This window comes from Onthophagus taurus, chromosome 7, assembly GCF_036711975.1.
Source record: "Onthophagus taurus isolate NC chromosome 7, IU_Otau_3.0, whole genome shotgun sequence".
Taxonomy (NCBI): domain Eukaryota; kingdom Metazoa; phylum Arthropoda; class Insecta; order Coleoptera; family Scarabaeidae; genus Onthophagus; species Onthophagus taurus.
The window spans coordinates 13,392,729-13,419,122 of NC_091972.1; the positions used below are offsets into that span (position 1 = coordinate 13,392,729).

At 35.3% G+C, this 26,394-nt stretch overlaps 1 protein-coding gene across 2 annotated transcripts in view; it reads left to right on the forward strand.

Moving 5' to 3' along the window:
• The window catches only part of LOC111425263 (zwei Ig domain protein zig-8-like), a 175,884-nt gene that overhangs the window by 116,677 nt on the left and 32,813 nt on the right, over positions 1-26,394 (forward strand). For both annotated transcript variants that reach the window (XM_071197688.1, XM_071197689.1), the window contains exon 2: positions 23,781-23,932. In XM_071197688.1, the coding sequence (XP_071053789.1) occupies positions 23,781-23,932 (152 nt within the window). The remainder of the gene's footprint in view (positions 1-23,780; positions 23,933-26,394) is intronic.

The window sequence follows — 26,394 nt, forward strand, 5'->3', positions numbered from 1 at the left end:
AATTAATTGTCAAATTATAATAGCAATTCCCATCATTTGCAGACAACGATTCCCTTTGTATGTATAAAGATTACAATTAAAGATTCAATTAAAACTTTTTAATACGTTCTGATACTAATACAATTTCTCAATATCATCAATAGTAGGAATTATTGTAAATTTAAAAAAAAATTGAGTTAAGGGTATTATTTTATTAACAAAACATTTTATATCAAAGTAGTACACCTTACATGATTCGAGTAGTTGTAGTCATCATCAGAAGCCTAGTCTTGGTAAATTCGTGTCTAGATGTGAGTATCTATTTGTAATTGACTCTTATAGGAAGAATCAGCGTTACTTGAATGAGAGGTCACAAAAGGTTACGATCTGCTACAAAACCTAGCAGCTTAATGATAATCCCAAGGCGTTATGATTTCGAAAGATGGGTAACTCTGCCATATTTAACATGTGTTGTTGTATGACAACTATAAACAAAAAATTAAATTATGGATTCATAACACATAGCAAGTTAGGCTGGAACTCCTACTAGTGAAGAGGTGATAGATTAAGCACAAGTTGAAATGCTATAAGAGATACAGAACTAGACACTAAAGGCATAATCCTTAATAAATCCACTCAGCTTCTTGAGTATGCTGATGACGTGGATATTATATCGAGATTAATAAGGAAATCTAAAGAAGCCGTGTCAACTCTGGAAGTTGCTGCGGGTTTGATGGTCATCGTTATCAATGAGACACACACTAAGTTTCTGGCAGTTAGGGATAATAAATGACTGCGAGGACAGAACATCACAATTGGTGGTAAGAACTTTGAGGCTGTTGCAGAATTGCAGTACCTAGGAACATAGTCAATGTTGATAACAATATCGCTGCAGAAATTAAGAAAAGCAACTTATGCGCGAATAAATGGTACTTCGGCCTGTCCAAGCATCTGCGCCATACCATTTTCCGAAGCGCAAAGATCCGAATTTATAAGACCCTTATAATACCCATTTTGGTATATGGTTCTTAATCAACAAATAAAGATGAGTCTATGCTAGCCACATTCGAAAGAAAGGTACTGCATTGAATATACGAAAGGATCTATGAACAGGGAATATGGAGAACTACATAATGCCTATGGATCAGTTGGAAACAGGAATATAGTGACAACTATAAAGGTGGGCAGATTGAGATAGGCAGGTCATGTGGTAAGAAGTGAGGGGACTCCAAAAAGTTGGGTATAGGAAACTGGATAATACAAACAAGGGACAGGCAGGAATGGAGATTGATGTTTGAGAAAGTCAAGGCTCTTTAAATCTGAGAGAAATGGACATGGAGGCATCTGCAGACAATTGGCCCATATATAAACCAAGCAGATTTGATTGCGTTACACCTAAACTTACACAAAATAAATATTGAAAAGATTGACCGACATAAAAGGTTAAAATCAAATCTTAGATTCTTTTTTACTTTGAATTCTTTTTTATCTACTTTCGATCTGCGATATAATCGTACTTTAAAACATCTTAATAATTGGTTCAATACCTTTTTTTTTTATTTTTTACGAATGTGACAAAATAACTTCCAGGATACGTCGATACCGTGAACGACGTGAGCACAATCCGATAAATTACAAAACATGAAACTTTTCCTTTAACTGACCAAGAAATAATTGCCATTGTAGGCGTGTAATTGGAACGGATTTCGAAGGAAACTTTGCCACAGACACAGAATTCTTAGAAAAGTCCATGTACACTTCCTTTCCGCTGCGGCTTCCTGAAAGCTTCGTACGTGTGGGGTGACTTTGTTTCTTTGGTAGTTCCGTCCTATCTGTTTCTGGTCTCTTCTTGAAACTCAAATCGTGTCGGTAATACCGTTTCGCTCTATCTGGTTTTCCGGATTTCCACCTGCGTCTAATTTCAGAATCAACAGATTAACAATTCTACCAATCGCAGGCATCGTTCGCATTAGCACACCTAAATATTTATTATGCGAAAATCGACTCCTCCGATGTCTGCACGAGACCGGCTTTCAAACAGTATGTCGACAGCAAACCCACACCGCTGTACTATAGCAAACATTTGCAAAGGGCTGTGTGTACAGTAAGATAGCCCGGAATCTAGATGTACGATCGGCAGACAGGGTCCGTATCGTTTACGTAGTACCTCGCCGCCTTGGAGCTTGATATATTTAAAGCGTATTTATCAACATACATCACGGTAGTGTACACCAACGTCTTTACCGATTCGATTCTCGGAACATTCGATATCGGCACCGCTTAGAGGCGTTCCTTCAGTACATTAGTATAACTTTGACAGGATGTTGATATACGGATTCCATTAAGTAACTTTACTGGAAGGAGAATGAACGCCCGAGGAAAGATTCAAAACCGATTGTGAACAGAAAGAAAGAAAATAGTCGGTTCGCGCAAAAGCCGTCTACACAAATTTTGAATTCCATTACGATGTTGATGCATTCCGTACGGTTTCATAAAATGAAATGATGACGTCGAACGGGAACTCGTTTAAATTGAAATATCCTGCAATTGGCCCGGCGATTTATTATAACGGTGACGGCGATTCCGTGCGAGACCTCTAAATTGGGATCGTTTATTGGAGACGGGGTGCAAATGGCACACGTGCCATCGGTTTGACCCGAGGCGCACAGTCCCGTTTCCCGGGAATCCCCAAATTGCGCTCTGCCTGCCATTATTGCCCTGGATACTATATTGCTCGAAGCAGAGTCTTAGTCAAGATAGATTATCGGCAGGAAATTGGGCTGTAAGTCATTGCAGATTGTTGAAGTTATTACGCAAACTGCTTCGGGGAAAAGCTACCGATAATAGAATCGGAGAAAGCAACCCCTTGTTCTATGAACTCTCCGTGATACTTTCCGGTAAAAAAGAAACACTCACCCACGAAACGAACTACGAAGAAGAGAAAACTCACATGCTTATAGGCTATCCTTGTATCGTTCTTTTCAATAGTGACACAGACCCGGTTATATTGGAATTTTTTTCCTTCCCTTCTTTTTTTTTGATAAAACTGGTAAACAAAGCGGTCAGATGAAAATGAAATTTTCCTCCGAAATTCATGAATATCAATCCCTCTTCAGATATAACCAGACATGTTTTTGAAATATTAAAGACGACGAGCCTATGACCATCTTTTTGTTTTCTTTTTTTTTGTTTCCAGTGTGTGCTTCTTTTTGATTATATTTAGAAAAATTTACATACTGAGAGTATCCTAAATAAACAATGTATTTTTTTGAATAATTCTTTGAATACCAACAAGAAAATAAAATAACTAAGTGTAAGCATTATAAATGTTGGATTAGGCCGTTAATCTCTGCTTACACCCATGTTCACTTAACTGTATATAAGCAGCTTATGTTATTAAAAAGGATAAGACCGTTTCAAGTAGCATTTCGAATTGTATCTCCGTCAAAAGTTTCAAGAACAAGAACATTATAAATTGTTTCGTTAAAATTCACATGTTAATCAGAGTTTAGTAGGTAATCATTTATTTATGAGTAACAACTTTAATTAAGTATGCAATGTAATTAGTATAGGAGAATGTAAAATGAAATTTAAATAAATCAGGTAGCGGTCTAAATTAAATACTTCTCTTTTATCAAAGTGTTAGTTCGACTTAGTGTTTGGACTAAAGCTGCCAGATACATTAAGTTTGTGGAAAACCGGTGCTGTAGTACTACTTTGTCTTTATCCCGACTAACCGAATCTCCGGAAATTAATGAACTCTATTAAAAACTCTAGAGAAAGTAAATAAACCCGAGCTGAAGCCGCAATTCTTGCTAAACACGGTCAACCCGCTGCAATATTAATTACGGATAGGGAGGCGATCGCTTTAAACTTAATCCGAGAGTACTTTATGAGCTCGCCGGAAATAGATGGAGCCTTTGCGGTTGGACCGACGTTGGGATATTTGAATTTATGACGCCCCTTCGATCCGACGTGCAAGTTTCGGCCAAATAGTCTCGGATTTCTATCTACGGCTCGACTTTTCCACCTGAAAAGTCGTACGGTGAGATTGTAAAAGAAGCACGTCAAATATTTTAAGGAGTCGGCGAGCTTATTAAAGCCGTCACGTAGTTGGAAAACGTGTGATTGCAATACTGTCTTGCGCAGCGCTACCTAGCGGAATACTAATTAGGTTGGCACATTTTCAAATGTCTTTTTCCGTATTTAAACTTTATTATTTTATCTGGAGAATAAACGATTTTCTAAAGAATTGCGACAGATAATACAATGGATTCGTTGATGAGTTTATTCCCTATAAAAGAATTGCAAAGTTTTGTTGCAAAGTTGGAAGCGTTGAAACGCAATGTCATTGAATTACGTCGAAGAGTTTTCCGGGCGAGATAGAAACCCTCCGATTCACTACAGCCTGGAGGCTGGTTTAAAAAAAAACTGTATAACCTCTTAAATGGAGCATTAATGAATGTGCTGCACTGGAGTAAATCACATTACCTTCTCGCGAATTCTATTAACACCCGTGTAATTTAGCTTGCATTCAAACAGGTCTGCTACCGCCCCGTAGGTTCTCCCTTTTTATTCGTCCCTAGTCCTAAAATGCTTCAGAGTAAATCGAGTGAAATTCGTTGAAATCGGTGTCCTGGACGAGATCTGAAAACCTACGCGGGTCATTGAAATCACGTACAGAAGCGTGATGATATTATCAAAAATGGAACATTTCGATTCATATTAATTCAACATGAATGTACGATTTTAGTCGAATTCCATAAAAATGACATTAGGACTGTGAACATGGTTTAATTTTTTACAATCACATTTTCTGGTGAAAACCAAGAAAAAAACTACTTCTCCAGGGTACAAACTGCCACGAAACTGGATTACAATAAAGTTAAAAGACTGTTAGATTATATCTCTGGGGAACGTACTGCTGTGAGTGCTCTTGTTGAAATTGCGGAAATAAATGGAACGAGTATCAAACTGTCTCATCTGTTATGCTATGGTTAAAAAACAGTCACGTACATAAAACGTTTCCATTTTTTTATTTTTTACGTTTACATCTTCACCTATCATGTTTAATAATAATAATTACTTTGTTAAAAAAAAACAGACATACTATACATAATTGGATGAGGTCCAAATTGAGCCTTAATTGGTATAAATTAAATAGGTCCACGTTGTTAAAAATGTTCTGTTTCAATAAACGCAGCATCCGGCAGCGAGGATGCCTATAAATTACGACCAAACATGAAAGTCAGCACACTTCATACGTTATTGCCCATTCAATAATAGTTTAAATGGGATGGTCTCAAATTCCTGGGAATTAAATCCTTTAATTCTATCGATAAATAATTGTAGGGTACACATTTTCAAGGATGATTTTTTTGGGTTAGTTTCCAATGTTACTGTAATTTATTAGTAGCTTCGTTTTATAGTTTGCATCATTTTCTGCATTGCTTGCTTCTTGTAATTTTTATCTTCCAATATTAACTCTCTTGATTACCTTACTCTGCAAGATTTTGAATTGATGCCAAACTACAATACAAGCTGAAAATAATTTGGTAACATTACTCATCCGATTAATAATTATCAATTATTGCGATATTCTACTACATAGAGAATATTCAAGAAATCACTACCATGAAACTATAATATGCTTTAAGGTCCTTAATATTTAAAGTAGTTCAGATGACCAATCTCGTTGAACTTCAGTGAAGGGCTATAGAGAGTAACTGAAAGCCAGTCCTTCTAAGCATTTGTGAAACTACGGGAAGGGAGACGAACTTTGAAAAGTTAATTAAATTTTCAACACCGCAAGCAAAATTGCTACCATTCAGTTATAATTTAAATTTGCCGCGGGTTTCAATAAAAATTTCAATTAACCGGCAAATAATTCGTAAACTCCTGTGCAATTAAACGTTGCACCTGGTGAGAGTAATAACAGTTTGTATCACGTGGCTTTATTGGACTCACAAGATTATAAAGATTTATTACGCCTCTAAAAAATGGTATTATTTAAAATTCAATTTTATTTGTTATGATTCGTAAATGAACATGTAAAACATCTACTTTATACACTGTGTACGTACTTAATGTAAGTACTCACAGTTTGCGCCTTAATTGTTTTGAATTGTTTATAGAAGGCTTACACAGAATTATGTAGAGCTTATATGAACTAAAATTTATTACCAAACTTTCTTCTTGTAACCCTAAAACCACGAAGTAAAAACCGATATGTATACTATTCATACGGCTACATAAATTTACGAAAAACCGTATGTAATCGAATCACGGCCAATTTATTGCAATAAATCAATCACAACCGATAAACTACCCCCATTACATAAATATAATAGCGAAGATAATTTATTTCCGACCCTAGTGGAATCGGTCGAAATTTAGTGGATTATAAAAGTCATATCGAGGGTCTATTCCGCGAAGGTGGACATTTCATAATTTCGAACGCAAACCGGCGCAAAATGCTCGACCATAAAACCGCACTAAATCGTTTCCGCTTGTTTTTGCCCGGACAGTAAATAATCGTCAGTCGGTGTGATTTTATTTTTATGATCACGGATAGTGTGTTCGAACCATATTTTTGAACCAAAGATTACTTTATCTTTAACTTTCAAATAATTCTCAAATACAGTAAAACTTCGAAAATAACAGATTAATAAGTGATTTTAGATTTCGGAGATAATAAGGGGTTTAAGTTCAATGAAAAATATACTGAATAACAACTAAAAAACTAGAACTAACACTAGAATTAGAACTAACACTAGACTTAGAACTAGAAACATTCCGGGTTTAGCCGTTCGTCTCTTAAGACAGCTAATTCGTAAACAATGTACTCGATTATCAAGATATATAGGTCATTCGATTCGCCATAGTTTCTTTTATCGAAATCACAAAATGCCCGATCTCAATTCTCTCTCGTTAACCTTGTACAGCCCTCGGAATGATACCGTGTTCGGCTCGTTGTTTATGCAAGTGTGGACGACCGAAAGTCTAGCCTCCAATAAAAAAAAATAATTTGTATTATATTGATTATAACTAGAGAACGGTATCACTGATTTTAATGTTTTATATCTCAATCGAAAGCTTACGCTTGGTTAAATGCAGTTGTTGAAATGCCCGATTCGACATATTTAAGGATTTTGATTAAAACACAAAAAACTAACTAATCAAACGATAATCTACAACTACAAAGAGTTACTACTAAAGAACGGTTTGATCGATTTTAATGTTATATATATCAAGTGAAAGCTTGCGCCTGGCTGAATGTAGAAGTTATAAGGGTTAAATTAACAAGGCGTATACACGCATAACATTGTAGTACATGAAACCGTAAGTGCATTTTTCTCGAAACATCCTTTTTACATCTGGTTAACACGATTCCTAAAAAACTACTCATTCAATTGACTTGAAATTTGAAATGCACTGTCAACTAGCATCTTTCTATCATATAACCTACAGAGACACTGTTACGATATATAAATATGTTTCTTTTTGCAATAAACTTATCGATTTCAAGAACAAAATCGATTATCTTAATTTGACTAGGCGCCATTTTGTCAATAATGTTTTTTTTTGCTTAGTTCTAGTTCAAACGATAATCACAACTGTATAGAAAAGAATATCATTTGATTTTTGAGTTTCAGATCATTTGAAGGATAGATATTGTGTCAACCAGCAACTTAGACAATCCACGCACCAACTTGGTTGAGGGACAATGTAAAGATTATTTTCTATAAACAATTCTTTTTAAATAAGTTTAAATCATGAAAACATGCAAAAGATTAAATTGAAATACCACATAATTCGGCAGCCAAAAATTCCCAAAGAAATCATTTTATTTGATACAAAAAAGAGACTCCCCCCTTAAAAAGCTTGAATTAGATTATACTAGTATTATTTGGAGTGGTTTACACTCAATTTCAAATTATTTTATGTTTTGACAATGTTGATAATTAAAGCTTTATAATTTTTCAAGCACAAAATGTAAAAATTTATTGAATGGTACCGTTTTTCAAGCACAAATCAACAGATAAATTAATTTATTGTGACAAAAAAAATGAATTAATACGATACCTTTTAACATCCATAAAATAGCAATCCCATGATGTTCTATATCACATCACTAATATCACCTAACACTTAGCACACATATAGCACGTATTTATCCCTTAATTCAAGTAATAAGTTTTATTTTTCAAAACTACTTTATCACCCTTAAATATCCGCACATCAACTAAAATGCGTTCTTAGCGAATCAACTTCCAGACATCCCCTCCTTAATTTATTGTGTGAAGAAGGAATACTGGAGGTGAATAAACAAAAAATGTAAAGACGACGGGGCGAAGCGGTTTTAAATCTTTTTTTTGGTTTTAAAACTCAACCTTTCAATAAAAAAATTACTCGTTTTCTCGAAACATTTCAAATAAAACTTACGTCATTTTACTAAAATAAAACTCAGTAATCGAATTTTAATGTTTAACACTTCATGCAAACGAATCAGGTGCCCAACAAATAATTAAAACGAAGCTACCAAGACGTTGGATCATGAATCATCCCTTACATTTTGTGTCATAAAATATAAATTAAAAAAAAATCATATCTCAAGAACGAATTGAGATACCATCATGAAATAAAGAATGTTTTAAAGCAAATTTAATGAAGATTCAATGCGCTATATACAATTTCTTATTTTCTATAAACATTGTTGTTATGATACAGCCGATAATTGATGTGTTTGATTAATTAGTTTTTTATGTTTTAATCAAAATCATTACACATTTCGAATCGGGCATTTCGACGTACGCGTTCAGCCAGACGTAAGCTTTCGTTTGAGATATAAAACTCTAGTTTTTTAGTTATAATCAATTCAATACAAATTAATTTTTTCTTATTGGGGCTAGAGTTTCGATCGTCCATACTTGCATAAACAACGAGCCGAACACTGTGTCATTCCGAGGGCTGTACAAGGTTAACGGGAGAGAATTGTGATTTCGATAGAAGAAACTATGACGAATCGAATGTCCTATATATCTTGATAATCGAGTACATTGTTTACGAGTTATGACCACTTAAAGAAAGTCATTTTTGTGTTATTTTCGTGTACCTTCGCAATATTTTGGCGTTTTAGCGGAATTCGAAAGAGATTTCGAATCGGGCATTTTCAGTTTTGTGTTGGCTAAGGATTCAGCTTTCGAATGAGACATTGTTTTTCAAAATCGGTTCAGTGATTCTCTTGTTATAATCAAAATACTATACATGTAAAGTCCTATCTTATTAAAACAAAACTACAATTTGGAGAATAATCTGAGTTGGATTTTATCTATGAGCGCTAACATTTATATTTAAATATATTGATGTATTAAATAGATAATATTAACGAGGTCCGTTATATCGAAATTTTACTGTACAAGTATACAAAATTAGTGACATGTTGGTATAATATTCTGTCTAAAGGTATATGCATATGTTAAATGCTGCATTAACTCAAACGTTAATATCTAACTAATTATGTCAGTTGTATTAATCGACTGTTATTAGTGTGACAAATTGGTATTTGTGGTTTTAAATCACGCGACAATTAAATTAGCCCGGAATTAGCAATTAATAGGGGGTAATTAAAAAATAAAAATTATATAACACATTTATTCAATATAATATATGAGCATATATGTTTATAATTAAAAAATTTATTAATTTCAGAATTGTTAATTTTATAATTTATTAAATTTACGAAAATTGAATCGTATGAAACGGTTGATTGTATAAAAATTAAACCACACACGTACGGTTTTAATGATACCAGTAACAGACAGGAACAAATATCGTTTAAATTAACAGTCGCCAGTTCATTATTGTCCCGTGCAGGCGTCACGTTTCATTAATTCCACCGTATTAATTACGCAGTGCCGGGCAACCTCGCGAACTGGACTATTCGATGCATACGGAAATAATATAAATGCCATTCCGGCAGTGCAACGGAAGTTAACAGGTCAGAGACTAGTTTCCGGCACATGCGCCAGTATCCTTACAACTCTTATAGCTACGATTAAAGTTTCCACGTGGTAAAATATGCGTCTAATATGTGCGGGAAGTGATGTGAATTTATAGTGCAACTTTATTAATATAAGCGAACCGAGAGAACGGTAACGGTTCCTAGGAACTCCGTTTCGTGTACTTTACCTCGTTACATTGAAATAATTAATAACGAATTTAATAAAAAGAAACTTTCTTCTAACAAGATACCATTTTTTAAATTAACATTTAAAAAGCCAAGAAAAACAAAAATTAAAATTCCAACTTGATCCGTCTTACCAGGAATTGAACAAATAAGTGAACAGTTTCCACGCTTTTCGAAGGGGTAAAACGCGGAGCAAACACTGACATATATAAAACGGCAGCCCTCCAGCCATAGACGGATGGAGAAAAGATGTGAACTTTCCGAAATTTATCCACGCGCTGGGAGTAAACAAATAAGCGGGTTCCCCGTACGTACACGAAATTTATTGGATTAATAAAAAGAGGAAGGCGAAGCCCTTCTTGTGGCGTTCAAAACACGTTCGTCGGCCGAAGGACACAGAATAAAATCCTCGTTGAGCGTAAAGGAAGTTCGATCGTAAAACTCGGCCAACTTCGTTGTCGAAGGCCATAAAAGAAAGATCTTTGTGAAAATTTTATGCTAATAAACACTGTTAGATATTCTGATTATTGCTCTAACGCGGAACAATTGGATTACATTGTTAAAATGCAAGTAATTCGTAAAAAATTTTAATATAGCATATATGCAAACGATTTCAGGAAACACAAAAACTTCACGTCGCGTCGTAATGAAACAGGAATTTACACAAACTTTAAATCAATATCGCAGCGATTAAAGTTTGTTTGCGATTTTTTCGATTTAACTGTTGGATGCAGATGTAAAACTCCTCTTCAGAGGTGCACCTAAGTAAAATGTGTCCATTTTGGTGTTTATGCCGTTTTAACGTCGATATGTTTAAAAACATTAGTTATGTGCTTTTTCCCCATTTTCAACAAACCACACCCTACGAGGTTACGAGGGTTAATATATACCCTCTTTCCTTAAAAACAACGTGATAAAACTGTAAGGTGTCTTGTAAATACTTTGAAAAAAACCCGTAAATTAGTCGCACAATAAGGTGTTTGTGGTAAAATATTGCGTGTGAGATATTTAAGGGTGGTTGAGGTCAACTACCTTATTAATTCATTCTTTCAGGGTGTTACTTGCCGATTATGATAACATTTATTAAGATGTTTTCTTTATATATATGTCTCCTATTGTAAGGCTGGGTACAAAGTATATTTTTCTATTTTCCTTTGATAAAAATTGCTTTTCAGATGGAATATGGAGTAAATTATCCTCATTCTCAATCGATTTTGGTATAATTATCTAATACTATATAATTGTAGTATATGTAGCTTATATCTTGTATCTTCAATTGTTTTACAACTCAATGACTTAATCCTAGTCACAATCTTATCGATTCACAATTTGACCCCCGTTTTATCTCAGCAGTGATGTAGTTTGTAGTTTTGTTATGATGATGATGGATTTCTGTTTAAGAGCCAATCTTTCCCAATTATTAAACAACTTTGCCATATTGTCCCACCACATCATCATTCCATCTTGAACCAATTCTGATATTTAGATCACCCGTCAATATAATTTCAGGATTCTAAGGGATGTGCCATGTCTTCAGTAGCCTTTCAATTATTGATTGTGTGTGCTTTTGTGGACTAATAAATTTAAAATCGAGTTTTCCATAACTTCGTTAAATTTTTGATTCCAACATTTCTTCACAGCTCTTAATTTCGTTGGTACATCAATCTGTCTGAGGTTCCAATTATTATACCGTTATTATTCTGCGTACTGATATATGACTTAATTCCTCACCGTTGCCAGCAATTTGATATACTTTACCCACTGAACTCGCCTTTTGTTGCTATCACTTTTTATTTTAAAAATCCATTTTCTTTTGATAGCCTCCTTTCCTTCCGGTATTCTTAATTGATTGCACGTCCATAATCTTTTGGTGCTTCATACTCTCTCTCTTTTAATTTTTGCTCTTGTGGGGTTGAAGAAAAAGTCAATTGCGATTTGATTTCATTTAGTTTGTTAATAATTATAAGTTACAAAATAATTACAACGTAATAATTTAAAGTGGTACACTAATATTGAATTTTGCTCGAAGCCAGATTGGATTCAACGCTGCCTTTACTCAATATGCCAATACCTCTGTAATCTATACTGTCAATCAAATAGTGTGAGATCGATTTATCCAAGTAAACATACTTTACACTTCTACGTGTACTTCGAAAGCGCTGCGAGGGAAACTGAACCATACGTCCGTTATTTATTAAATCCTCGAATCCAATTTACGATTTCTTTTTCTTAAAAGTCTCCGAAACTCCTTCAAACGCAAACACTTAAGGAGACGCCATTACTGCAAAACGGACTCGAGAAAAAGTCGTCCAGCGCGCTAGCAAACAAAATCGTCGCCGCATGAATTGCACACAATGGCGAACATAATACCACATTAAGTAAGAGACTTTACGTCCCACTTGTCCTCGCCGATATTATTTCGGTATGAAAGGAGGCCACTAAAATCCTCGGCGGATGTAGTTCCGCTGCTCAACGTTGCGACAACGACGTCGTCCCGCAGGGCACCCACACATATATAAACATGAAAGAACCAGTTTGCAACGCAACTAACCGACCTCAGCACAATGCAAACCATCTCTCGTCGTTAAATGTTGATGGCTACAAGAAACACTAAAGTTCAAACTTAAAACTTTTAAAAGTTGTGTTTTCGGCAGTATATTTCGTTCGGACTGATATTTATATAGTTAGAATTTCAGTATTGTGTAAACTTGTAGCTTTTATTGAGTTTATGCAATATTTATAATATGTAAACACGCAGATTTTCACGAGCGTAAGTGAAGGATAAGGAAAAGTTTGATCGATAGGATGGACATGTAGGGTCCGTAATGTATGCATTATGTAGGATAGACTATCGGAGTTAAGATGCTCCCCCATCTTCCGGTCGCTTCTGTAGAGTTTCGGAACCTTGCCTCATGTTTATTTGGCGAACATCCCATGGTAGGAAGTGAAAACTTCCTCCGCCTGGGAGTTTGAATTGAAATCGGGTAATTATGTTAAGAATGTTGTTGGCCTTTCGAACTGTACACACTTGACAAAATTAGGTAAACCTTAGTGGAAACCTTGTTTTATCAAATTTAACAAAGCCCAAGCTCAAGAAAACAATTTTTTTAATTGTGGTAGGATGATTAATTTTAGTTTCCATTCCATATTTGCATATAATAATAGCAATACTATAGAACGTTTTATCTAAAGTCTAGAAAGACTAACTGCTATGAAGGGAGGACAATGAATTTTGACAAATGATTTTCTACCCTTTGAAAACGGCTTGCGTTACAAAACGTTCCGAAAATCGTATTGGATTAAGACCTTTATACGTCTTTTGAATAAGGGTCCCGATGTAATCCTGGGTGGAGTTGCGTTTGCCCTTATTTTTATTAGCCACGTTTTATGGGCTTCACTCTCCCTTTGGTATATATACGTTCGCTCCCTATTTTATTACCGAAACACTTGCGACAGCTACGAGTTTAATATCTCGGTTATTGCAAACTATTAGAGTAGCTGTTTATTATTTTTACTGTTCTATAATGGAAATGACAGTACGCACATTTCTTCTAAATCAAATATGTCTACCATTAGGATTCACGATTTTGAGAAAAATTAGCTTAAACAAAACGTGAATAGTTTCTAAGTTAAATTATAATTCTTAAAAGAAGAATTAATCAAAAAGTGGAAACTTTATTGAAACCTAATAATCAAATAGCTTTGTTGGCAGTTACGTGTGAAATCGCGTTACATCCGACATTAACCCAATGATTATCTTCATTGTAGTGTACATACATGCAATTGATTTATCGACCTCTATCACGTAATGCACTATCTGCGCATCATTACTTTCGAACCGTACATAAATTATATTCAGGTAAGTCTTGACACCGAAGAAATGTAATTTATGTAAGTGGTAAGCGGAATATATAACGTGTTCGCATTGTAACACTTAAATAAAGTGTAAAGTTAAAAGTAGAATTATTTATTCATTTGATGAATAAGATTAATGAGACTATTATGAATATATATCATAGTATATTCTAATATACCCCTTTTTTCCCATTTTGAACAACACCTAAATAGCGATTTACAGTTCTTTTCTTGAGTCTTTTACCAGCAGGAATATCATGTTTGCCGATATTTTCATGTTTTCTTTCTACAAAGTACTCTGTTTCTCCTCACTCATCATAATTCTCGGTTTCTAGAACATCTTCACCTTAGTTGTTAATGGTTATTGTCTTATTTACCTCTGAATCAATAAAATTTTGAAGAAACAAAAGCTGTATCAGTTTTTCTACATCCTTCCAAGACAGTCCTTTTCCATTCGTTTAAGCAGTCTTCGAAGTCGGCCGAGATTATTTCTAGAGAAGAGAGAAAACTAAAGAACTCTACAGATTCTAAAGTCTGGCTAAATCTCGAGTATCACGACCACCAGAAAATGATGTTCGTGATACTTGTAATCTCGTTCGTATCCTCTTTCATTCGTTTAAGCAGTGCGATGTTGGTGTTTGTGATACTTGCGAAGTGGGCCGAGATTATTTTTAGAGAAGAGAAAAATTAACGAATTCTATAGATTATAAAGTTTGGCCAGAACTCAAGAAAGAGAGAACTCCTCGACCTCCTCTAATTTTCTTTTTAGTCCTTGAATGTTCCATGTTCCAAAGATTGTTTCCATATGTCAATGCAGTTGTCGTCCTGAAGTTCCATCTAAGCTCCGAGCTGCTTACTGAGATTATTTGCTAGTTTTTGATTTGTTTCTGAACAATGGGAAATAGCCCCACTGCTTCAACCCCCACCCTGGAAAACAAGACAATTTTTGATTAAGGTTTGCTTCCTTCGAGCCAACATCTAATCACAAGACAGCAGATTCGTCGTATTCTAACAGGAGGTCATGCAGCGTGGTGTTATCAGGGCTAGATAAACCCTGTTTTTTAGTTCCTCGATTCTAAATACCCTTGCGAATTAGACTTGCTTCATGATTTTAAGAAACATATTGAATATAAATGATATAAGAAACCATTCAGTTAATAATTCAGGAAGTTTCACCCTATATAGGCCTAAAAACATTTTCAATTTTAACGTTTGGAATTCAATGAAAAGGCTGCTTTAATGACTGTCTCCGGAGACTAGTAAACTCGAATTATTCTACGGTTCGTATAGGTGAACTTTGAAAAGGTTACGCCGTTTGCCAGTCCAACATTTTTTCATTCACCGCCGTGACCTCTTCTAACTGCCCCCATGACAATTGTTCCGCTGTGATCCTCCTTTTTCCATTCGATTACGTCAATTTTACATAGGGTATTCCTGTCCGCAATAACGAATTCGCAGCAAACAATTAATTTTAACTAGGTAGTATTTTACGTAGTGTTAAATATTTAAAATTTATTTAGTTATGCAAAGCTAGTATTATTAATAATAACACAAGTTATTAATAAATGATGCCGTTTTATTCCAACTAGCCCTATGAATAATTTAACGATTAATTTTATGTTAGCGTTGTAAAATTCCCATCCTTAAAAATTGATTAAAAAGGATCATAAAGTTAAAACAAAAACTTGATAAAGCGAAAGGGCTACAAAGTACTGCCCCCGTTCGATTTCGCCAAAATTACCGTTGCCTTAACGGGTAATTATTTCCGCAGAAAGTCATTCGCACGATGGTATATAAAGTTTAAACCTCTTCTGGAATGTTCCTCAAAGGGCAAAATGGTTTTCGCATCGCAGGACTAATTGATGGAGATCTGAGGACTGGTCTGGGAAAAAAAAGCGGCCGGTAAGTGGCCCGGTGGAGTGCCAATAAAATTTACGGCTTGGCAGTAAACCAGAATAATAAAATTTATATGTAGCGCTAAAAACTCTGGTACTAACCCAACAAACAATGTACCGTAAAGCTCCCGTCCTGTTTGTAAATTACGTGATATGCTGACAAAAATGATCATTAAATAAAACCATTTTTCTATTCTTAAAAATTAAAATGTTTCCCATAGAAAAATAAATTGTGAGCAAACGAACTTTCGATCTTATTGTTAGTAAGAACGAACCAGCACGGTCGATATTCACTCATTCTTCTTTTTATTGGTTCGCACAATTAAACCCACAAGCTTTCCAATTTAGTTATTGACCCATTTCCGAGCAATTCCTAGAGGCACGTGGCGTAGATCGACCGAAAGCGACGACACTAGTGTGAAAATATCTGCACTAGCTACAGCTTTTTGTTCGAAAGGCAACGCGCAAATGCCGATTTAATTAAAGCTAATGTGCTTGAAGTCATTCTGTTCCGCGCACCGATGCTTGTGGACGTCGACGTATAAACGGTTCCCGACGTACTTTTTTTTTACAGAGGCTTATCTATACTTTTTTTATTTCAATATGGCCTTTCATTTCGACGGCGTAAACAGTAACTGACATTCAATGATTAGTTCAGAAAATCCTATCGAACGTGCATGAATTCACCATAAAGAACGTTATGTAATTAAATTGGTAGAAAATAGTAATAAAAATAGTGATATATTTTGGTGGAGGCGCCGGAATTAAAAGAGATTTGTTAATATCTTCAATAATATTATAAAAGCTAAGATTTGAAGGACATCAAAGAAAATTTCAATATTCTTGTTATAAGTTCAAGAGCTCTTCAACTCATATCCAACCATCAATTTCCCAGACAAGGCCTCATTAAAACCGCAACTCAGCGGGATCGCGTTGTCTGCCCCAATTGCAAAACAACGCCAACTTTAATTATAATATAATTGCTTCCCTAGACGTTGAGCAGAACCTAGAGGCGAGCTTCGAACGGGTACACCGTTGGTAATGTGGAGACGTGGCCCGCCAAGAGGGTATGAAATTGCCGAGAATGCTCGGCAAGTTGTGAGCAATAACAAGCGGAGAAAACAAGGTCGTGTTTGCGTAAGCTTTCCCCCTTCAACCTGCCCATGGATCCCGTTGGCAGGTTTGAGTGTTGCTGCGTTAATGATTTTCTAACAGTGCGCCGAGGGCATGGTTCCGGGGGCATATTTATCCTCAACCCCGTGGCTATGAATATTAGATATGCCGGAGGGTGAATGTTCTTTGACCGGTCAGCAACAGGGTTGTATTTAACCCAACGATATTTTCGAAGAATTTCCTTAAATTCCTTTTTAAAACCCCCAAGTACGAACCTGGGCATTACATTTGAAAAGCTAGCGCCATTGCACTCATTTTCCTATGAAAATTGTACGAACGGGTTATAAGAGAAGCATTCGTAACCGACGTAAATTTTAAATGGGGAACCCGTCGTTCCAAGGAACGGACCGGTTTTCGAGCTTTCCAATTTGCTGCGACCGTTAATATTAATGCGTAGCCTTTTACGAATACGATTTCCAGGAAGTGAACAGATTTCGGTGGCACCCATTATTGGCTTTAGACCGAGCTTTCCGGCCTATTGCAGTCACGTTTAATTTACTTTGATGGAGGGACTGAGTGAATCCATTACTATATTACCTACACGTATATATACCTAGTTAAACTATTGAAAACACTAGCTCCTAGTGGGTATTATCAGCATTAGCAGATCAATTAGAAAAAACTTTTAAATTATTTCGATTTTGTTACGTTTGTATTAAATAACAATTTTTTAAAAACAACATAGTATAATTATGGTATGATTATAATACTTGAATACGTTAAATTGAGAATAATGTAATTATTTACAAACATATAATGATTTGTTGAAGACAATTACTGAAAATATGGTGTTGGCAGGATAACTATGTAAATTTCAGTGCTATTTCAGCACCATATATCGTAGGTAAACGATCCAAGAACCGTGCGGATAATACCACCATGATTACTATTATAACCTACATAACCGTTTCGCCTGTTCTTCACGACATTAAAACGATTTAATTAAAGATTACTTAAGTAAATGCACGCTCGCAAAAAAGACATCAATTAAGCCGCATTTTTAACGGCAGGATAATTGCAATCCAGGGTTCTCATCCGGGTTAAGCGTCCAGGGCGGTAATCAGGAAATGGGCCCATCTCCACCAGTAATGGACCGGAGAACGACATCCGATAAATCAAGAACTTTATTTACGTCGGTCCGAACTGTACAACTTCCGAACAAGATTAAAACAACGTCTCATCGCGACGCGCTTCCCTAAGAAATTGTAGCCATAAATTACTGGTTAGCGGGTCGCGAGGTTCTTAAAGACTTTCAAAGGAAGCGGTCTTGGTTGCGGTGCCGGCCGACAACAATGCCCTCCGTTCCACAAAAAGACGTCTTCTCGCACAACACATTGTTTGCTCCCGTCCGGCCAGTTTCTCGCCCTTATTATCAAACGTAATTAAGATGATTTGTTACCGGAGCTTCGGATGCGACCAGGTGCCATTGTCTGCATTGCCTTCAACCCTTATTGTATTCGTGAACTCCCAGATCAACCTCTATATTCCTTAATCTTGAAATTACGTATTAAGTTTCTCATTTACACAAAACAACTAAAGTATAAATAACAGTGACGCCCGCCTGTTTAATAATATTTGTGGTCGTCTCGTTGTTCATCGTTCGATTAGGATCGAAACGCGCAATAAACCCGTCCAGCATTACAAGAGGCGTGTAATAATACGAAACCGGTAGTTGTGCTCGGATGGGAACTTGATTAGTGCGATATTATCGTTGAGCAGGACGTACGTAACAGATAATCAACGCCCTTAACGCAAATTACGCTCCCTTGTCTGCGAGTTATTGTACTGGACGACGAAGCCTGGTATACCTTGTTACAACCCAGTTACGTAAATATGGAACATTATTAACACTGCCCTTGTTGAATTAGTCTCTCTAGAGAACGTAGTTAACATCCCGTTAAACTTCGGAATTTAAACCTTTAAACAATAACTTGTGAATACCTTTAATCAGGCTTAAAAATAAAAAAAAGTTAATTCATAAAAGGAATTTAAAGAATTTCCGATTGTAAAGTATTTCAAAAGTATTTGAAACGTAGGAGTTCAATCGGCATAATCGATCCGATTCGGCGACCGTCTCTTAATTCCACCGCGTAAGTACTTTCCCGTGTACGTCCATGCTGTGCAGAAATCGTAAAACCGCCAGAAGGAGTAATAAAGAGAGAGAAAGGGAATAAGAAAGAATTCGGCGTGCGCACAGACCGCCAAACTCAATTTCAATACGCGGCACGAAATTCCAAGATCCGCTCGAAGGAAACGCTGACTGTGTTCCCGATCAGATTATTACAACTGTGACCAGTCCCGCGAAATCCGGAACGGGAAATGTGCTCCTTTGGACCGATAAGGGAACGAAGAGAAGGTTCCATGTACTTTCCGCTTCTCTAGCAAGATTAAACACGCTCTTATCCTCATACGCAAAGTTAAATTCCAATTTAGAGAATGTTATTATAGTTATAATATAAACAAAACAATGTGTACAACAATATAACAGAGTTTCATAAAATATAGAGGAAAATATATTTTTAAATATTTATTTTTAATTACTTTTATGCTTTATATTTTATTTTCATCAAAGGAGATAACATAAATTTTTTTTTATAAAACCATTTTAGAGAACTACGAAATATACCTTAATTATAAAAATAACTGTCAGTTTTTTACTGTTTCGTTTTCACACAAATAAAAAAGTGTACTTGTTTTAACATCGTTTTAATTAATTTTTATGTATTTTTCGTGTCAAATTGAGAACGGTGGAAAGTATGTAATAACAGGATAAAACTCTTCTTTTGTAAGAATTTAACATCGATTCACTTTCGAAGAATAATAATAATATGCTCGAATAATAATCGAAGCTATAATAATCTGAATAAACTGTTTGTTAATAACATGTATAATGTTTCTGTGTACATAAAATGAGATCCACAAATCTGTCGCATTCCAAAATTAGATACTTTATTGTTGAGTAGCCACTCAAGAAATAGAAAGCTTAACTTTTAGCTAACATCGTTGCACCTATTAATGGTGCATAATAGATGTGCATAGAAATCATATTTTTTGTATGAGCTGGAACCACCTGTATAAACTACTTTGGGAAACTCTAGGTACTTGATGTTATTGATTATTGAAACTTTTGTAGCTAGATTACTTCCGCAATATCATGTTAATCCAAGTTGTCATATAACTGTTCCTAAGGTCAAGATTTCAATTCTTTCTTATCCTAATAATTATCTCCATTTTGTCAAAGATTATTGCGCGTTATGTACTACTAAGTATTTAATTATCTTGAGGAACATCGTATAATCGATGACATACAATTTAGATTCCGCCCTGGCCACAGTACTACAACCGCACTTATCAAGGTTATTGATGACATTAAGTACGCTTGGGATAATCGACGTTTAATCTTGTTGGTTTTGCATGATTGTAGTAAAGCATTTGATTAGGTCTATCATGATTTATAGCTCTCATCTATTCGCTTCATAGGCTTTTATTCTTCTTCTTTGTAGGGGTTTCAAAACTACCTTTCTCATACCTTCTTATATAAACACACTAACTTAGACCTATCACTTAGCCACGAATTTCTTTATGCGATGCCTCAGAGAAGTATTTTGGACCCATTGATTTTCTCTATTGTCATCAATAGTATCATGAACTTCCAACTTTTACCTCTAAGCGATAATCTCCAAAGTTCGACGGTCAACTTAGGTTAAAGGATCATTCACATACAAACATCCTTGTATTTGTATCAATTTGTTGTATCATCATACCGTGTTTATAACATGTCGATTATGCTTTATATATGCTTTATATAGGATTTCTCTTTGAAATTAAGGGCGTAGATATCTTTTAGTTCTAGGGGGGGTAATTTAGAAACATTACAGCGTTATGCTCGCCAAATAGTGCTTAGAATCAAGGTTTATGAGGGAAAATAAAATAAACGTTAACATCAGAAATTAGAAATATAATTATTGCTAAAGCCCTAAAGTAGTAGTAAATTAAAAAAATATATACAAAAATACACATTTCTTTATTCTGGGGGGGTAATTACCCCCTTTACCCCCCTTATCTACGCCCTTGTTTGAAATGTACTTCGCCATGCTTCTTATCCTTCATCTTCACATCATCACTTGCTAATTGTATCGTTTGCTTTCTGTTTCCTCGTCAAGACCTTTACACTAAATTTATTAATAATTTTTGTGTCACATCAAAAATGGCGTATATACCATTTTACAGCCTTCTTAGCTGCATTCTTCAAATCTACGGTTGATTGGACCAGCTGAAGGTAATGATCGACACATGGAATTTGCTTTGATTTGCAAAAAATGTGTTGAGTTCTCCACATTTAACATGCAACAAGATCTGTTGTATATGACAGTGCGTAACCTACATGATTAAACATTACGTATTCCAGATATGCATATGTATCAAAAAATTTTAAACATAAATCGTTACTCATATTGATGCCTTCAAAACATTGTACTACTTCAGAATTTGCTCTTACTGAAAAAGCAAAATATAGCACTTTTTTACCATCAGTAATATCAAGCTCAATTTGATGAATGTATTATCACAACGTAAAGGTTACATATAACTTCGGTGAGTCCTTTTAAAGCATGATTCATGCATCGTTTAAATGTTTAAAGAGCGTAATATACATAGATCAATAGAGAATACGATTAACTTCGAATAAGTTCAGTATGTGATGGAAACAGTTTATTCCTTATCCCTCTCTTCTACTATCATCTGAAAGTACTCGCTAGATCTAATCTAAAGTACTATAGTGTCACTAATATTAGGAATGTGTTATCTATTTTCAATTTTTTCATTTAGCCGAGCCTAATCGATTACCATTCATTGTTTCAGTTCTCCAAATGCATCCAGCTCCATCTTAACCAACAATATAAATAAAGCTCAAAGAGAATCATTGTCACGAGTAATGCTTTGTTTAATAGATCGTATGTCTAACAGTCGAGGTAAATGATAATAGAATTCTTCAAACCCATCAAATTCTTCCCGAAAACGATTTTGAAACTTCAATAGTTTTGCATTTGAACAAAGATTTTGAAAGGATTTCTATCAAAACGGGGGTAGTTGAAACTATTCTACCATTTCTTCGATTATATCATATTATATTGCACAAAACTGCATCGACAAACAAAATAAAGAAACCGAAATCTCATATTGTATTGAGAAGCTCATTACTGCCCGCATAGACTCGAATAGATGGTTGATCACCGGAAAGAGCAAGATGAAGCAAACAGACGGATGTGTAAGCACATCGTTGTTTTCAGGTTTTCCTTTTCCTCCTAGTTCAATTTTTCTTCGCTGGTGCTACTTGGTAATGTATACCAATTAAGATTTCCTCTTTTCTTTCTCACATTGCTTTCAAATTTAGCGTGTTAAGACATCTCTTTAATATACTGTATTTTAATATTGGAAAACTATTGGAAATAGGTAGAATTAAACATAACATTTTTGCTTATCCAACAAAATAATAAACTTTTGATAATTTTCCACAACAAATTTACCAGAATGAGGGTAATTGGTTGAGAGTTAAACTGGCCGTTCTTCAATGTCAGTAACGGTGTCTAATAAACGCCCGCGCGAATTTTGACAGTTTGCGGTCGGCCACGATGGAAATGAATAATTGTTGGTGTACGCAAAGTTTGCATGCGGCCGGCGCTTTGGCCGACAGCCGCCCCGGAAATGCCCTGCATCACATCAGACGACCGACCAAGCGCCGGAAATGTTCTTGCGTTCGGAGGTTAAATTGTGCAACCTCGTCACCACAGTGTTTATTGTTCCACCCTATATCGCTATTTAATTAATCAAAGTCCTTATATATACATTAACCGAACAACATCAGTAACAATCGTATATGGTGATGTTACGTTTTATAATATGTAATTGAAAACATATATCACATTAATCAAATTTATCTAACTGTTCGCGGTGATATGACAACATCTGACGAACTACGTCATCCCAGATATATGGAGGGCTATAAATTCTACCGATTTTTGCATAAAACTCGTATGATTTTATTAAAGCTTGGATGGATGCATCAAAGCAAAGTTAGGCAAATTTTATTTTAATCGGTTATTTCATATTTTTGATGATATTGACGTTGTTGAAAAAGTTTTTTTTTACTAATGTTTTTGTTTTTAGTTTTATTTCCAGTTGTAGTAGCAATCGCATATTCGGCTTTTGTATTTTAGGGATGCCAATTTGGAATTGAATAAATATTAAGCTTGTATGTGTTTACGGTTTTATAGAAAAATATCGGTTTATAAACTATATACGAGGCAAACTTGCCCATGTTTTAAAATGAGCTAGAAAAGTTCGTGGTAATAGGAATTTTATACCGATCATTAAAAATCCGCTCTGTCATCGTAAACCTTTGCTATTTATACGTATTAAAATTTTTTTCAAGATAGGTACGGTTAATTAGACGAGCGCCGATCGATACACTCTTGAAATAGGTTGTAGTTGAATACTTCGTGTTTTGAAGTAATAAAACTCAATTTGAATAATGTTTTCTGAAGCCGTGTCATTTTGTATTCCATCTAGGTGAATAAATAAAAGTGGTTAAATATAAAATAAAATAAAATGGCACGTGTAAGAATAAAATTCTTTTTTCTTTTTGTTATGTCTGCTACGTTTGCAATATTCTAACAGCCTTGATATTTCAGGTGGCGTAGACTCGTATTTAGAAGACGGAATCCTGAATAGCAATGTCAGCATTCATCCCTATTTCGAATTTAATGTTCCACGAAATGTCACCACCGCTGTGGGTCAGACGGCCTTCCTTCACTGCAGGGTAGAGCAACTTGGAGATAAAGCGGTAAGTGAACCAGACCTCAGGTGTCATTTTATGCAGCTTGACATCTTGTTACTCGAGCAAAGTAGAAAAAACATTATAAATTGATTTGATAACATCACAGCTACAAAGGTGCTTTACACAGTTTCATCAACTTGATTGTTTAACTTTTTTTGTTTGATTTGTTATTAGAACGTCATAATTTGGGTTGTCACAAACAGTTTGAAACGTGATCGCGATACAATAAACAAAAAAAAACTTTCTATATAGTTTCAATTTACTAAGAAATTAAAATTTTTTGGATGATTAGTTACCTCAATGGAAATATACAGCAACACAATTTTTTTAATGAAACTCCGTTAAAAAAAAAAAATAAATAACCAATCCCAGTTTTTCAAACACCCGTTGAGAGTAAACAAAAACAAGCTCGAACGTAATTTACTTTGGCACTGCGCACACCCGTTTCTGCTAGCTACTTTTTTTTTTGTTAAAACGCGAACAACCACGTTGCACTAAAAGAGGCGTTCCTACGAATACATGAAACGGCGACAAGCCGTGTGAGGGTGCGGAACCGGAAGTGAGGAAAATTTAATTTTAGCATCGTACAGAAATTCAAACGCGAACTAACCGACGACAGCGTTGCTACGCCCGCCCGACACGCCAATGAATGAATTTGAAATTTAATATTTCACCCTTCGTTGCACTTAGTACCGCCGAGGAAGGTCTATTTAAAAAAAAATACAAACGATAGCAAGAATTCCAATGATCTTTCATTCCGACCGGTGTGATGTTTCCTCCAGGGAGCCTAAATTATGTAATGTTTCATTAATAATTGAGTACAGCCGTGATAGAAAATTAAAGCGACTTTGGACGATGAAAGTTAAGTTTTAACTTTAGAAAATGGTTTCCCTTCAATAACATCATTATTGAATAATCGTTCACCAAATTATTAAAAGAATTTATATTAAAATTAATTACCTAAAATATGCCACAGTCAAAAGTTTAACATCATAAAAAATATATACATATATCTTTAGCTCTTTTCTTTTCTTACGTAGAAACTGATTTATACTGAAAAGTGTCGTGCAGAAGACAAACGCAGAAACACCCCTCTTTAAAAATGAAAGTACTTGAATTATACTGGCATTCGCTGATGACATAGATATAGTGGGAAATAAAATCGATTTCAAGGAAGAGTTCATTAAACTGGTACGAATCAACGCAGACCACTTCTGATAACAACGCAAGAGATTGATAGGAGAATACAAGGAGGTATTCGCTGCTGGTTTGCGCTATAAATGGTAATGAAATCGAAAAATATATCCCACTACACGAAGATAAGATTATATCATTCAGTTATAAGACCCATAATAATGTAACCATGTGAAACATGAAGGATGATGAAACAAAATGTGTACTGACTAAAAATCGCGGGAACAAGAATTCTTAGACGGAGATATAAACCAATCAAGCACAATATCACACAGCAGCATAGAATAAGGACTAATAGAGAATTGGAAAAACTGTGTAACTAGCTAGATATAATAGAAGTAATAGCCAGAAAGACTGAGATGGGTCGACCATGTTAGAAGACTAGACAAACGTGCCGTCACGTTGGTATGAAGAGAGTCCCCAAAGCAGCTGCTGGGTTGACCGAGGATGTGGTGGAGAGCTAATATTGCAGTGGATCTAGGGATCCTAAATATCGAATAACCAGAGGAAATAATGTTGGACTACAACAAAATCTAAACGCAGTGAAGAAGGTATAAAGCTACGAAGAGAGAGAGAGAGAGAAATTAAAATCGAATATTATTAGACATCTAGTTAGTCTGAGTGTAAAACTTTAAAGCCCCTAACATTAAAGTCAGTCCCCTTGTCGTGGTAGCATCCTTCCGCGTTCTATGTATGATACTCTATGTCTTTGTTGTGGAAGATAAGTTTGTTTCAGAATTCTGTTTTCTTTTATTCCCAAATGTGTATTTGTGTTGATATTTATGTTTGTTGATGTTCTATGCACATAGACCACTTCTGATAACAACGCAAGAGATTGATAGGAGAATACAAGGAGGTATTCACTGCTGGTTTGCGCTACAAATGGTAATGAAATCGAAAACTATATCCCACTACACGAAGATAAGATTATATCATTCAGTTATAAGACCCATAATAATGTAACCATGTGAAACATGAAGGATGATGAAACAAAATGTGTACTGACTAAAAATCGCGGGAACAAGAATTCTTAGACGGAGATATAAACCAATCAAGGACAATATCACACAGCAGTATAGAATAAGGACTAATAGAGAATTGGAAAAACTATGTAACTAGCTAAATGTAATAAAAGTAATAGCCAGAAAGACTGAGATGGGCCGACCATGTTAGAAGACTAGACAAACGTGCCGTCAAATTGGTATGAGGAGAGTTCCCAAAGCTGCTGCTGGGATGACCGAGGATGTGGTGGAGAGCTAATATTGCAGTGGATC